This window comes from Falco peregrinus, chromosome 4, assembly GCF_023634155.1.
Source record: "Falco peregrinus isolate bFalPer1 chromosome 4, bFalPer1.pri, whole genome shotgun sequence".
NCBI classification, from domain to species: Eukaryota; Metazoa; Chordata; class Aves; order Falconiformes; family Falconidae; genus Falco; species Falco peregrinus.
Genome location: NC_073724.1, coordinates 65664047 through 65680492, shown reverse-complemented (window position 1 = coordinate 65680492; position 16446 = coordinate 65664047). Strand labels below are relative to the sequence as shown.

General features: G+C 44.5%; 1 protein-coding gene and 1 long non-coding RNA gene across 12 annotated transcripts in view; one reads left to right on the top strand and one right to left on the bottom strand.

Annotated features, from left to right (window-relative positions):
• The window catches only part of MBNL2 (muscleblind like splicing regulator 2), a 113562-nt gene extending 110395 nt beyond the window's left edge, over positions 1-3167 (top strand). For all 11 annotated transcript variants that reach the window (XM_055801600.1, XM_055801599.1, XM_055801596.1 and 8 more), the window contains one exon: positions 221-3167. In XM_055801600.1, the coding sequence (XP_055657575.1) occupies positions 221-235 (15 nt within the window). In that variant the 3' untranslated portion in view covers positions 236-3167. The remainder of the gene's footprint in view (positions 1-220) is intronic.
• Positions 2771-12095, bottom strand: LOC114012496 (uncharacterized). Its single transcript, XR_003554974.2, has 2 exons — positions 3637-12095; positions 2771-3218 (listed from the first exon to the last, which is right to left on the bottom strand). It is a non-coding gene; the product is annotated as an uncharacterized LOC114012496 (long non-coding RNA).
• Between the last annotated feature and the right edge of the window lie 4351 nt (positions 12096-16446).

The following is a 16446-nucleotide window of genomic DNA, read 5'->3' as shown; positions in this document are numbered from 1 at the left end:
ACGCCCCCTCTGCACGTTCTCGCGCACGTGGGGATGTGTGCGCGGCAGGAAGACGACCAGGTTTGTGAAGCGCAAACGCCTCCCGGGCAGCGTGAGGATACGGGACGCTGTCCCGTGCGAGCTGCGCCCGAGCTTAGTTAGTCCAGCACCGGCCATCTGGGCCAACTGCTTCTCCCCACGTCACCTAAAAGCGCGATCACGCTTTCCTTTCTCTTAACAGATAATCCTGAAATAGCCGGCAGGAGCGGAACGGAGTGTCACGAAGCCTCCCTGCGGACGGCCAAGCACGGCTACTGTACATACTACCCCATCTCCTCCTCTCTAGAGTTGCCACAAACTGCATGCTAAGTCAAGAATTTGTTCTTACGGACAAATCACAAACTCAAAAAAGCTAGTGCTGCTATGTCATATATGAATATTAAATATGGTATGCTTACTATACTCCAACCTAAAATAGTTAACTACCTGATACCAGCTGTGATGTTTCAAGACATAAAGGGTAACATTTAGTTTTAAAGATTTTCTAAGCATAGTTTAATTCTTGCGAATACTGTCTTTTCTCCATAATGATACCTAACGGAAATGGTCCAGTTAAGTTAGTCTCGTGAGATTCAGCGTTCATGAGTCTTCCGAGCTGAGCAATAATCGAGTTGTATTGGCTAAAAACTTACCCCACTTGCAAGTTTAATTTTCACCCGAACTACGATTGGGGTTTTTTCTTCTCGGTTAAAAAATGATAATCTTGGTTTTGCCTCCCTAGTGAGTTGATTCCAAGACAGAGGAAGTGAAACGCAGCCCAGTGTCCTGCACATCACCCTGCCAGTCTGAGTATTTTTAGCCAGAAATCCAAAGTAAAGCACAAATTCTTTAGATGCACATGGTTGGTGTTTGGCTTGTATGGAGAAGTTGCATTTGAATCATAGCAGAATAGCAGAAGAAAATTAAAAAATTTTGCACAGTATGACCTTCATACCCCTTTCAATCCCCAAAAGAACAAAGTCTTGAGAATATTATTTTACGAGTATATTTATAATGTTTTTAAAAGAGACTTTGCAGAAGTGCCTAAATTTTGTCACATCAGACTTGATGAAAGTGAGCCTGATGCCAACAGTCAAATCTCACCGGAGCGAATAATCTTTCAAACTCATAGTCAGGTTACCAAAAAGATCCAAGCTGTTAAGAAGTAACTTCTAAAAGTGTAAAATCAAACAGCAAAATGACAAAAAGACCAAACTAGCAAAAGAAAAGGCAAAAAAGAAGGCTGTAGATGAAGAGATTTGTATGATACTCTAATTTAATTAAAATTCAGTAGAGTCACCGAAACTTTGTAGGTGACTTTAATCTAGACTATTAACTGAACACTTAAGAATGTAGAATGAGATTCAGTTTAATAAATCATTACTGTATTTGCATTTTTTAATTGGATTATAAGATTGTAACCAGATTAGAGTGGAGAAAAAAAATAGTTCCTTTAATTGTTTTTCTTTAAAAACATATTTTATGTCACAAAAGTATGAAGATATCTTTAATACAATTATATACATGTTATATATACATACATACATATATATGGATGAAGCAGATTTTAATGTTGTTTACTTTTTTAAATACTTTGTTGATTTACAAGGTGATTATATATGTATAATTAAAATTTCATTTGTTTGATTTGAGGTTTGTTTCAAGCACTATTGTACCAAATATTTCATATTTCACATTTTATATGTTGCACATGTATCACATAAATTACATAGTTTTTAAATTATTGTTTAAAAAAACAAGACAGCTGTTATAAGTGGATATTATGTATAATTGTTTGCAGCATAAGTTTTCTATGTGGACATTATTAGTGATTGCAGTATTTTAACTTAACCTCTTCAGATTGATTGTAAACTATTTTAAACTTTGGCAGCACTGCCTATTCTGAACGACTGAAGGCACTAATCATATAATTATTTGTCTAGGAAATTATTTTCCGGGCTAAATCTTGTTTGTCCAATGTCTAATTACTATCTATTTATATATAAAGCTGGAGATTTGATCATCCGAAAGAAAAAAAAATAATCACAATTCGATTGTAAAATTAACATAGTGCTTGTAACGTTGCGTTAGTTTTAATTTGTGGAAAAATAACGTATCTTAACTTGTTACTTTAGCAGTTAAGGTATCACCATTATATACTATTAAAACACTAATATTTGTAGACTTTCTCAGTCATTATAACTAGGTAGTTGACACTGCAACTTGCCTATATCTGTCAAAGTTGTTTTTATTTTTTTATAATAGTTAATTTAGGCATTTGGGTAGCTTATTGTATAATACTAAATGGTAAATTATCCATGTTGTTTAAATATTTTATGTAGATAAGTCTTCAAGACATTGTTTTGTGTGAACTTTTTATGTTTCAAAATAACTGTTATTCTATGTTTTTTACAATTAATCCAATTCTACTATTTTTTTGCCCATGGATGACGAAGCTTCAGATACATCAGGTCTTTCATCCAGATAAACTGACAGACAAAAAGAGAAAATGTATTTTTAATAAGAGATCCACTTTCCGACTTTATGACTTTGTAATATTCCTGAAAACTGTACAAGTACAAACCTATGCGAACAGTAAGGAGGCAATTACAGAGATGTGCAAATACGTGTACAACAGATTCTGCATTTTATTTATTTATAAAGTAATTTTATAGACTATTTCAAAATTTGGGAAGATCTAAAACTATTTTTCTGTATAAATATTATTTGCCAAAACTTTGTTTATATTTAAAAAAAAAGTCTAATGAAAATGATTAAATGCTTTGTTTAATTAAAAAAGAAAAACAACAAATAAAACCCCCTAAGAGAACCATGAGATGGGCCAACAGAGACAGTGAATACTGTAGCTGAGACACAGTCTCGAGTGACTTGAGATGTCTCAGTGCTTATTTTCTTCAAAGGATACAGCACCTCACCAAAATACCTTTTTGTTTGCCTCTCTCATCCAGCAAAATTGACGACGCGTACGATGAATATTTCAGTAACAGTTAAAAGAAACCCCTCCGTTCACTCTTTTTCAGCATATAACTACTAGTGGTCTGTTAAATAGCCATTCTATTTCTGTTGTGACGTTAAATTCATTCACCCAATGTACAACCACTGAAATAAAAAGAAGCATTTTAAAATGAGAGTGGAGTCCGGGCAGTCCTTTCTTGTGGTGCGGCTCTGGGAAGACGGGCCTGGGGTAACAAAAACAGTCAAAAGAAAGCGGAGGAGTCTTTAAAAAGACTTTTTTATTATTATTATTTTTATTTTATTAAATTTACTTTTTTTTTTTCCCCTTAATTGCATGTTCAAGTAACCAATGCTTAAGCGCCATCTGTCCCCAGGTGTAGGACACAGGCAGGTGCTGCATGAGGACGCACGTACCCTTCTCCTGCCTGCCGAGGATGCTGCGCCATGTGGCTTGAGCCCCAAGCAACTATTTCGTGCCCTTTCTGCCCACCCCTGCATCTGGGGTGCGGGTAGGCAGTGTTACCCCAGCAGCATGGCTCGCGGATGCCTAACTGTCAGAGGATTTTTTTTCGCCCTTGCATCCTCTGCATCCTCTTTCCTTGCCTGCATCTCAGTATTACACAGAAAAATCACCCCCGTTACCTGCTGGTTCCTCCGGGGAGGGCAGCATTACAGAGGAGTTGCCGAAGGGCAGAGATCTAACAGCAAGCTAGTGATGGAGGAGGGATTAAAACCTCTGGCTTGCAGCTGCACAGTTCCTTCTCTGATCCATTTTTTTTTTTTTTTTCCGTAATGCTGTAAAGAAAGGAAATACAATTCCTGCAGAATCAACAAGAGCTTGTCTCATACAGTTGTGTACATTTTGTCAGCAAGGGGCTGGTTTGAAAGGAGTCCAGGGTCACAAGTGATGTGGAAAACCACCAGGTCAACCAGTCAGTTTGGATATATCACGAGCACACTGAGCCAGAAGCCTGCTGAGAATGAGCATGTGGGATTGAGGAGAGAGGTACGGGGATGGTGTGCAGGGACAGAGAAGGACTGGAGCAGGCGTGGGCTGCAAGGGCGCTGCAGAGCAGGAGCAGCAAACCATTCAAATTCAACGCTAAGGATTCGGGAGCAGAAGCCCTGCCTGCTGGCCCTTTCTTCTGTTAAACCCCACCCTGGGCAGCTGTCAGCAGCGAGAATGGTGTCGTGGTTTAACCCCGGCCAGCAACCCAGCCCTACGCAGCCGCTCGCTCGCTCCCCCTCGCCCAGAGGGATGGGGAGGAGGATCGGAAAGGAATGTAAAACTCAAGGGTTGAGGTAAGAACAATTTAATAGGGAAAGCAAAAGCCGCGCACGCAAGCAAAGCAAAGCAAGGAATCCATTCACCGCTGCCCACGGGCAGGCAGGTGTCCGGCCATCCCCAGGGAAGCCGGGCTCCCTAATGGTTACTGGGGAAGACAAATGCCGTAATGCTGGATGTCCCCAGCTTCCTCCTTCTTCCCCCAGTTTATATGCTCAGCATGCCGTCCCATGGTATGGCATACCTCGTTGGCTGGTTCAGGTCACCTGTCCTGGCTGTGTCCCCTCCCAATGTCCCGTGCCCCTCCAGCCCTCTCGCTGGCAGGGCCCAGGAAACCAAGAAGCCCTTGACTCGGTATAAACATCACCCAGCAACAACCAAACGCATCAGTGTGCTATCAACATTGTTCTCACATCAGAGCCAAAACACAGCACTGCACCAGCTACCAAGAAGAAAATTAGCTCTGTCCCAGCTGAAACCAGGACAAATGGTCAGGATGTGTCAATTTACTTACCTCAAAGCTGCTTTGTTTCTTGTCAGCTTTGGTACTTCTTCGGCAGTGGAGAAGCGCTGGTGGGAGCCCTGAGCTTTGAGAGCCACACCAAACCAGCGGTCTTCATACACCTCTGTGTGCGGAGCATGCCCCTGCCAGATACTGTCAGTGTTTCCAAAATGAAGCAAGATACTTCCAAAGAGGCTTTAGAAACCTTGGTATCTCCCCTGCTAGGCACGTCTTCACAGATGGATGGTGGCCACAGCTTTGATGCCAAAAGCTGCTCCCCGGCAAGGAGCAGACCCTCACCCCAGCCCAAGCGCTGCAGCAGCATTGTGTTCCTCAGCACCAGCCTTCTCTACAGCAGGATGGCCGGGTCCATGCTCACAGCCTTTGGCTGTCTTACTTCCTCCGGCCCCACATGATGTAGCCATGACCATAAGGCATAATTATTATCTTCAGTATGTTTTGGTTTTCAGTTCAACAGTCTGAAGTAATCTGAGGGCTGGGGTGGTTTGGTTTTTTGGGGGTTTTTGTTTGTTGGGTTTTTTTTTGCAGCCTGCTGAAATTAATAGCATGAAACAAAAGGGGATGTGACATTTGAGGGATCAGAGCCTGCTGGGACAGCTTGGCATGAGTTTGTACACAGCAAAGGAAGCCAAAACTGGTTCAGCCTTGTCCGTGCTGCATTTTGGGAGTGTCCACTGAGCAAATTACTAAAACAGCAGCTGGGTTTTGTTTCAGGAAGAGTTGTTTCACTCCAGAAGAAAGCCTAGGAACCACCCAACATTTCTGTACTGTGGGTGATGACGGAAAAAAAGGACTTGTGGGCAAGGCTGCTCGACAGTGTGGGCACTGAGTGGCATTTATTGCATGAATTCATGGGACCCCCCAAAAATGCCCTGCCTGGAATTGCTGAAAACCTTCCTTGGCATCTGATCATATGCATACCATGCTTTTTACGTCTGCAATCGTATCTCTAGCCAAGCCTTTTATTGAGTAACCTGCCTTTTTAAGGTCAGATAATTGACAGTTCTGGAGGCTTTTTGCATGGGTCAAGATGATTTTTATTGCTGGAGTGGGGGTGCGAGGGCAATGCCATCTCCGCTGTTGCATTACAGCAGTTATTATTGCTGGTATGTAATGTATTACAGCAGAAAGTGGTAGTACATAGTTAGATAATCTGTGAATTAATAAATTACAGAAATGTCTTCTAAATTCTTACTCTTCTAATTCGTAATTGTAGAAACCATGGAAATTGTAGAAAATAAACTACACATTTAGTTAAATGAAAATACCTTTTGCTGCAGCAGGGGAAAAAAACCCACTAAGAAATGTGGAGGGAGGATACGGCTGCAAGCTGCTTATGCAACGTTGTGTTGCAGTTGCATTATTTCTACCAAAGCTTCTTACAGAGTGAGGAAAATACACTTGGCTTTATGATTTAGGAAAATCACTACAGGAAAGACGCCCTGCTCCTCTCATCTTCAAAGAGCTGGATTTGGATACTACTTTTAAGGAATACAAATTCCGGTGAGTGTCCTCCTTAGCCTAATTGCCACAAAACAGTTGGGGTGTAGCCCGTGTGGCGAGTGGTTCTTCAGAGGATCACCAAACAGGTGCTGGGATGTGGTGGTGACAGGGGTGACCACAATGATGTAAGGTTCACCCGGTAGGAACAGCCCCCAGGGGTGGCCGTGCAGGTGCGTGCCTACGCTCAGCCCCAGTTTGCATTTGCCATGAATGCCTCTCCTTCCACAGAGGGGCAGACGGAGGAAATCCTTTTATGTGCCTGTTTTATGGTTGCAGTCCCCACACTGAATGCCAGCAGAGCACCCTCAGAGATGCTGAAGCTGGTAGCTGACAGCACAGCTCAGGACTGCGAGCAAGCAAGTTTGTCACCCTTGGAAAGCTGTTAGGGTGGGATCTGACCTTTTCTCTGTAGCTGTTGTGTATCATTTCAGACACTGCAGGGTACCCACGTGGCCTAAAGCTGCTGCTGTGGACGAGCACAGGTCTGGAAGGGTCTCTTAAGTCTGCCAGCCCCATGCAGGTGTCTCAGATACTAACACCCAGATGAGTTCAGTCCATGTATCCCACCTGTTTTCACAAGGGCCTGTCAATCTTAACAATAATTTTGATGGATTTTAAAAGACCATCATGGACAAGAAATCACAAAATCATGACATTGGCTTAAATAATCTGATAGTTAAAACCCTTGTTCTTCTCTGTAGGTATTCGGAGTACATTCAGCTCGCATATTGAAGCTTTTTTTTCTCCTACCATGATGCCTACAAATGTTTTTCATGTCACCTGACGTGCCCATGTACTCATGGAGGCAAAGAGCAGCTCATAAAATTCTTGAGAAAGTAATTAAAACTGTCAACACAAATTTTATAGGTGAATTCAAGACGTTCTTATCTCTTACCACGTTATAGGAAGGAATGAAGAAATATGGTAACCCTTTGGCATGTAATATAATGTCTTCAGGCTTATCTTCACATGGGCTTTGTTCAATTATTATTATGCCAATGAAGGTGTGATGTCCATATAACTTAGTCTGAATGCAATTGCAGTGGAATGGACTGTCCCTGTATGCAAATCATTCATGTGCAACAACTGTACCCTGCTCCATCCAATGTAGTAACATTGCTTTAATTTCTCTGTCTGCAAGCCTTGATAACAAGCTGTTCTTGGACAGGCGTTAGGTAGAGCCTACAGATTCATTTCCAGGTTTAAGATAAATGGTGAAAGGCGAGTCCAGTTTTGTGTCCTTCCTCAAACCGAATGTGCTCAAAAGATGAGCCATGTAAGCAAGTACAAGTAAAGGAGGACTCACATGGAAAAAAAGTGGTCAGCCCTGAGCAGGTTCCGGTAGGTTTTCTAACTACAGGGTGTGATAGAAAGCATTCTCCCTCTCTATTGACCTTAAAAGTAATTCCTTTATACCCATTCTAGAGGAAATAAATGAGGCTGAACTCTTCTAATAGAGAACCAGTTCCCTCCTCCATGAGAGTGAACTTTCCAAGACCAATCACTGGAGAAGCCCTGGGCTGATGGCCCTGCCCATTCCTCAGCCGTTGTCTCAAAGAGTCCATGCTAAGTGCTTATGGGCGACAGTAGAAGCACACTGGCTACTCCTCCTGTGGCCTGTGGACTTTTCATTTTATTTCCTTTTAACTGGATGATGGCAGAGGCTGAACTTCTTCAAGTACAGTTTTATTTGCAGTTGCAGATATGTATGGGGATTTCTCTTTAGTGGTTTTCTCCCCAACTTAGTTGTTAGAGTGATCACTCATACTTTGTAGCTTTTATGGGCCAGACTACTTAGATTTCAAGTTCGCTTCACCTTTAAACACACATTTCAGATATGCTCATACGTCATCTAGATCAGTTCCTCTTACTCGTACAGAGCTTACTCTGCAGCAAGGCATTTAAAATATTCTGCTTTATGAAGTACAATCTAAAAAATAGTTGTAGCAACATACCGATCCTCCTAAAAGCTATGCTAAGGCACATGGAGGACAAGGAGGTGACAGCATGGCTTCACCAAGGGCAAGTCTTGCCTAACCAACCTAGTAACCTTCTATGATGGAGTGACTAGATCAGTGGCCAAGGGAAGAGCTACTGATGTCATCTATCAGGACTTCTGTAAGACCTTTGACACAATCCTCCGAAACATCCTTGTCTCTAAATTGGAGAGATTGGATCTGATGGATGAACTGATCAATAGATAAGGAATTGGCTGGATGGTCACACCCAGAGAGAAGTGGTCAACAGCTCAATGTCCGGATGGAGATCAGTGATGAGTGGTGTCCCTCAGTGGTCCATACTGGCACCAGTGCTGTTTAATATCTTCATCAGGGACACAGTCAGTGGGATCATTTGCACCTTCAGCAACTTTGAAGATGACACCAAGCTGAGTGGTACAGTTAATGCGCCTGAGGGACAGGGTGCCATTCAGAGAGACCTTGACAAGCTTGAAAGGTGGGCCCATGTGAACCACATAAGGCTGAACAAGGCCAAGTGCAAGGTCCTGCACCTTTGTTCAGTCAACCCCCAGTGTCAATACACGCTGGGTGCTGAAGACATTGAGAACAGTCTGGCGGAGAAGGACTGGGAGTGCTGGTGGACGACAAGCTGGATATGAGCCAGCAATGTGTGCCTGCAGCTCAGAAAGCCAACCGTATCCTGAGCTGCCTCAAAAGAAGCATGGCCAGCAAGTTGAGGGAGGTGACTGTCCCCGTCTACTCTGGTGAGACCCCATCTAGAGCACTGTGTTCAGCTCTGGGGCCCCCAACATAAGAAGGACATGGACCTCTTGGAACAAGTCCAGAGGAGGGCCACGAAGATGATCAGAGGGCTGGAGCACCTCTCCTATGAAGACAGGCTGAGAGAGCTGGGGTTGTTCAGCCTGGAGAAGAGAAGGCTCCAGGGAGACCTTATAGCACCTTCCAGTACCTACAGGGGGTTTCTAAGAAGGATGGGGACTGACTTTTTAGTAGGGCCTGTTGTAATAAGACAAGGAGTAATGGTTTTAAACTAAAAGAAGGTAGATTTAGACTAGATATAAGGAAGAAATTATTTACAATGAGGTGGTGAAACACTGAAGAGGTTTCCCAGAGTGGTAGTAGATGCCCCATCCCTGGAAACATTCAAGGTCAGGTTAGACGGGGCTCTGGGCAACACAACCTAGTTCAAGATGTCCCTGCTCATTGTAGGGCGGTTGGACTAGATGGCCTTAAAGGTCCTCTCCAACCCAAACTATTCTATGATTTATTCTATACAGAGAGCCTATAAGGTAAATGAAACCCAATTACATCAAATTGTCAGCCAACTCTGCGGTTTCTTGCCTGTAGCCACTCTGTTGGCCAGATGTAGCACAGTATCTACATGGGCTGCCTAAACAGTGGCCAGAGTTTTCTTCTGAATGTCCTTTTCCCCATGCAGGCAGAATGCAAGCACGCTTTTACCACACAGCATTCAGGCCTTTTGCATTCAGCCCCAGGCTTCTTGTATAAGCAAATGGAAAAAGAGCAATCAAGGCTTTGCCAGAGGGCAACAACATCCATCTTCTAGGCAGGACTGCCTCTTGTGGGGCCTTCCCAGCCCAGCTGCCTGTGGAGATGCCCAGGATGACCTCCTCCTCCTTCAAGCCGGGGCACACGGTGAGGTGCTGTACATCTCTATTCCTGCCCTCAGGCAGCCAGATCCTTCTTGCTCTGCCTTTCACCTGAGCTTCTCTTCTAAGCATATGTGCACCGTGGGAACCCCATGCCCCCTGCCAGCTTCCACGCCTTTGTCTGAGGGTGGCTGGTTTTTGAAAGCATCTTGTCCCTCTTTTCATCCTTTCATTTTAGCAATGACCTGTGTTTTTCTACCGTCACGTGACTGAGGAGCACATTTCAGTCCTTGCACCATCGCAGCGCTTTAACAGATCATTTAGGCCTATTAGTTGCAATTAATTGATGCCTCTTGCCGATACAGATTGAGCGTGCTGCCCAAAAGGCAAGGATATGATTTGTAAGTAGTGACCTGTTCTGCAGTAATCAAACACCTTTCCCCACTGCTACACCTGCACATTAATACGAATCCTCTACTGCTTAGAGAAGCTTTAGGGGGAAGATGTCCTCTGGCTACTTATGAGAAGTATTAGCCAATCCTGTTTTAATCTGTGTGCAGAGGCTTTTGGCTTCACCCGCTCGATTCTGCTGGCCTTCCTTAGGAGGAGTCCAAGTTAAGAGCCACGCTGCTCTTGACCACACAGAGAAGCTCCTTGCAACCTTACGAAAGCCTGTGTGAGAGTCACTGCCGGCGCGACTGACCAGATGATCTTCGTTTTCATAACGAAATCAGGAAACCACAACAGTCTGAGCATTTTAAGCATCATTTAATTAATTATGGATTTGCTTTATGTGGAAGGTAGAGTGGCCTAAAACTTCCTGGAAAGGATCCAGCTTTCATGCAGGCAGGGTTTCACCTGCTTCATCCAACGTTTTAAGGTCAAGGAGGCGCTGGAGAAGGCAGGCTGCATTCCAGGCTGGCTGCTGACAGGCCCCATTTCAGCAGCAGAAGCAGCTCTCTGCCTACAATTACTTGGCCAGAGAAGTTTTCCAGCCTTTCGCAGTGAATGCTGTCCACAGGAAAAGTTTTCCTAAGAGCTCGCTGGGTACAGTGGAAACCCAGTGGAGAGCAGAAGGCGCAGAGCAGCGAGGGGACACTGTACCGCCGGGAGCCAGCAGGGATTCCTTTTCAAGTGGAAACCAAGTGCAGCATAACTATTGTCTTACTTGCCTCTCACCGCCACCCACATCAGATAGTCACTCCAAAAGATGTTTCACCACTTCTTGGTGGAAAGAACTCTTTTTTTGGACTTGGCATTTGGGAGTTTTATGTTCTTTCTTGTTTGTTTCCTCTCCCTTTGCTTTAATTTTAGCCGTAATGCAGATGATCCTGTGATACCAGACCAGCCTTCACACTTTGGTGAACGCAGCAGGTACATTCCTTTTCAGGAGTAACTGTCAGAGGAACTGCTTTCAAATCCAAGTTTCCTGTGCAATATAATTATTCTTATTTAAATAAAGGACTCTGGCAGTGCTACTCAGCAGCACCTCTCTATACAAACTGAGGGTTTTTTCCTCTTGACACAGTTGTCTTTCTGCTCTTCTCAGAAAATGACTGTTAGAATCAAACGTTAGTCCGTCAAAGTGCCTAAAATCAATGATCGTCTTATATTCAATTGAATCCTTACTTTTTCAAAAGTATCACAATGAAACTGCTCTATTTTGCTTCCCCTTATTGTTACTATTATTACCTCATGAATACTGCAGAAACAGCTGCCTCTCCTTTATTTTTTAGCTTCTTTCTAAGATGTAGTTGGATGTGGCCTCATGCTCCAGAAGTCCATACACTTGAGCCAGTTTGTAACAGAATGATAAAGAAAATGGCCCTGATAAGATCTGGTATATTTGTAGAACCTGGATTTAGTTTGCTCAGTGATGGAAACATGTCTCAAAGTGAATTTTATCTAGAAATCACATCACGGTGTGAGAAGCCCCCGATAATGGGGTTGATGCCCACTGAACCAGCCGGAGTTTGTGGTGGGGCTCCTCAGCAGCGAGATCTGCAGCAGCTGGGCTTTGCTGGGATTACAAACTTATTACTGGAGCTGGATGCCCAGCTGAAAGAAGTAAACTTGGGCTGGGTTACTTGAGCAGGGTATTAGGATAAGCTAGTGTGTGGATTTATGGCAGGGGTCCTCAAGCTTTTTAACCAGGGGGCCAGCGCGCGGATGCAGTGGCAGGCAGTCATCTGTGGCTGCTTGGCTTCCCCCCCCAACCCCCGGCGGTGTGTATGTGTGTGTGTGTGTGGGGGGGGGGGGGGTGTCTGTAAATACCGGGGGCCGGATTGAGGACCCTGGGGGGACGTATCCAGCCCGCGTGCCATAGTTTGAGGACCCCTGATTTATGGGGACTGCCCGTGTGCTTGCACTCTGCAGGAGCTGTGGGTAGCTGCTGTGCAGTGAAATGTGCCCTAGCTGTTGGAAATGGGAGCAAGCATCTCATCTTTTTAAGCAGAATTATTTTTTTCAGGATCCCAAGGTGTCTGCCTGTGGAAATCAGCACATGGATAACCAGGCTGGCTGTGAACAAGCCATAGAAGGTCTCCCCAGGTGCCCGGGTAAAAGAGAGCAGCTTTGTCCACCAGCCAGCTTACTAGACTTACTATAGGAATGTCCTACAACCTTGCAGAGCTGGAGGCAACGGGAGGGCCCAGAGGAAAGGACCCAGAGGCACAGCCCAGGGGTTGCATCTTCATCCTGAGCAGTCTGGCACATTCCCATGGCAGAATCCTAACAGCCTCACCAGCTATCCTATTCCTGCACATGCAAAATAATATCACTATAAACCCCAAAGTCCCCTAACCTTTGGCACCTGCAGTAGCAGGACCCCACTGAGAAGCTAGTAAGTATGAAGAAGGAAAGTCTGTGGCCTCTGCAGCAAGTCCTGTTGGCTCCTCCTTGTTGGGATTTCTTCTGCCAAATTCCTGGTGGGTGCCAGCATTAGCTACCCTGGAGCCACCCCCTTCTGCCATGTTTCCTTGGTGCAAAACACAGAGAGGGGAACTGAAGCACATGCAAAGACAGAAACATACAGCAAGGACATAAATGTACAGAGTCTACTTCTACCACACTTGGAAAACACCCTTCTGGAGCACCCAGGGGAGCAGGTGAGTTTTACAGACCCTGTTCAGCCAGCTGAGTTCAGCTGTAGTCCCTCAAGGAGCCCGAGGTTATTTTTAAATCAGTAAAATTAAGAAGGCCAGGGAAGTTGATTAGCTCCCATGGGACACTTACAGACCCTGAAGGCAGGTGAGGTGAGAAGAGGCTTGCCTGCAACATGCCTGCTTGTTTCTGCCTTGAACTTCTCTTGACTGTTGATGGCATCTGCTCCACTACTGTCTCTGGCAGCCAAGGTGCTGCCAAAGCTCCTGCCCCCTCAGAAGAGAGACCTGGCTGGATCTGCGTGCCTTTGGCCTTCAACCTTGCAACGGTTCCGCTAACTTAATGATAGTGATGCAGGCTCACGTCTTCAACTGTTCACCCAGCTTCAACCAAGACCCCAGCAAAAGCTCCTCAGCCCTTCCCAGCATCCCTCCACATGCCCTCCCTGTGCTGGCACAAGACACAGGACCCTTTGAGAGCATTTTGTACCCATTCAGGGGGGAACTTTGCATTTGTTTTGATGAAACAAAAATAGCTGGAGGTTGATGATGAGACGATGACGCAGCCTGCAGCTATGCCTGCTGGTACAGCAAACCTGCTGCACCTGCCATGGGGAGGGATTGCCCTGAGCTCCTGTGCCACGGCTGGGAGCACCCCTGGCACCTCACAGGCTGCTGCCTTCTTCCTCTGGATAAAGCTCGGATTGGCATCTGTCAATCCTCAGCTCCCCAAGGTTTGAGTTCACCACTGCCTCTTTTATCCCTGGGGAAAAAATAAAGTAATTAAAAAATCCAATTCCTCATTTACATTCCTAACAATCTAGCTCACCCACTTTTGTCCCTGTGTGTTCATCTACCCACCCATTGCAGATGTATTTATACAGTGGTCCCACAAATCCCAGAGGTCATCTCCTCAGGTCACATAAACTAATGGACCTTTAAGATATTGGAGTTTATGCCAGTTTCTAGCAGCTGAGACTCTGGCTGAAGGTTTTCAAGGCTATGGAAAATACTGCAGCTAAGACTAATCTTACTCTTTAATTCCCTTTACGTGCTGCTAAATAGATGTTTCTTCCTCTAGTCAAATGGCTTCATGTAACAATATATCAGCATGAGAGACAATCAATTTCTTCGGTACTAGCTAAAATACCAAAATAAAGGAAATAAAAAAGTGCAAAGAGAGTTGTAAATAGTCTGTTTAACCAAAACATGCTTCTTTGTCTTTTCTTTGTAAATAGGAATTTTGTGTGTGTGTGTGTTAACTATATTATCATCATTTTTATCTGGACAGCTGTCTGATTTAGAACACAAGAAAATACCATTTACTGCTCAAACAGACAAGAATCAACCACTTTCTACAAAAAACCCTGATCATGACTGAGTTTAAATAAAAGTTAGTGGGGTTTGAGCTGGTTTACATGCACACACATACACACAGGGAGAGACTACACTTACATGTATACACACAGGTACTTTGATAATATATGCAAATTGAATTACCACTTTTTAAAATACAACACTGTTGTGTTTTTTTCCCAGCACGCTTTTAATAATTTCAAAACTTTGCTTGTAAGAGTATTTTATGAAAAGATAGTCTGGCTGATTTGTATGGTTAAGAGAACATTTCAGGGCCACAGTGACCAGTAACTTTTGCTGCTTGTATTTCCCTCTGTATAAAGAAAATTATAAGGTTATCTGATAGAAATATATTTTCTCTACAATGGGTGTGGGGCACGCCAGCACAGTGGTTACACATATAACCACAGCTAACACACATACACACCCACCTCGCCTTCAAATGAGATGGAGCTGCAGTATCGCCTGAGCATCCTGCTCCTGTGGGGAGCAGGGACACACACGTTTACCCCCCATCCCCGGACACATGCCCAGGCTGCGCTGCCAGTCCCCCCATGTGCGGTTAGCCCCAGTATGAGCTGCAGCCATACCTACACCGCAGTGCAGATACACAGGTACGGTGCTGTTCCGGATATATCGCCCTCTAACACGCAGCAAGTTTGCTCCTGGCTGATCTGGAGCTATTGCTGGCTTGGTTTCTCTTTCTCCCACATTAAACTGCAGCTGTTTCTTCTTGTAAAGAATTATTTCGGAAACCTAAATGGTTGTTTTCTGGGTTTTGTTCTAAACATCTTTTAAATTACATCAGGGACACAAATTCTCTACTGTATCCCGTTAAAGACTGGCCAAAAAGCTATACAGAGTAATGTCTTTCACCTGAATGACTTAGGGGCTCTGGAACCACCTTCAGAGGTGATTTAGGGACTGAAGGCCAGGAGCCACAGGGTGGTGCCGCAGGAGACCCCTCCTGGGCTGTGTGGAGAGAAATGTCCCTTACCCTGTGCTCTCCCAGCTCAAATGTGCATTGATGTACTGCCAACTCTCAACTAACAGGCAGATCTCATTTGCTGCGAGCTACGCACGGGACGATGTCTCTCTGGACCACCATTTCCCACGATTCCTCCCTGGATACTTGTGTGCTCTCCAGGTTATCTGCCACCTGCATACTATCTAATGCTTTCCCAGCTGAAACTATGGAAAACAGCCCATTACATTTTTTTTTAACTTAAAGGAATGACTGACATAAAGCAACCGATCCGCTGAGATGCCTCCAGCAGATACTGCCTGCAGACTTGCCCCTGCCTTCAGGTGTCCCTGCATGCCACCGAGGTGAGGAGGGCTGACAGGCGCCTGGACCAGCAGGAAGCCAGACCAAAGAGCACCATGCCTGTGTGGCTCCAGACCTCCACAAACCTGCACACTCCCTCAGCATGGCACAAGGCTCTACAGCAGATTTGAAGGGAGCGTAGGGGTCTGAGTACCGTGGTCCCAGGTCTTCAGACTCTGGGTGGGTCTCCCAGAGGGCTCCCATCGGTCTCTGTGTATTTACACTGGACTCTGGAGTCGTTATTCCAAAGACAGCAGGAAACACAATACTGAACTTCTTTCAGAATCTTGTTTCCTTTGCGTGGATGCAAATCAGGAACTCGATTTGTAAGCAATCAGTAGCTGTGATGCAAGAGTACACAAGCGATGCAAATTTTAGGAAGCAAAAATAAACAGAAGAAAGTTACATGGTAATACGTATTATTAATTAGGCTGTTTTATTAAACAATTAGATTTTACTAACAGCTGCCTGGATGGGATGTGGCTGTTGAGGTGAATTATGATCCAAGCCATGAAAAAGCTGAGCCATCACAACTTTTGCCTAAACGATTATTTTTTTTCAGTGGGGGCATGATCAATGGTGCGATCATATCTAAACAGGCACCAAGTTTTTGCAGATATGAGCTTCTCAGGGAAAGAAACCAAACCAACCACTACCTAGAGAATTAGCTAGGAGCAGTGCAAATTACACTACTAATTACTATTTCAAGTTTAGTGAGTATTTATGTGCTATGTATGCTAGCTGGCTAAGGCTTCTGTACTCTGCACT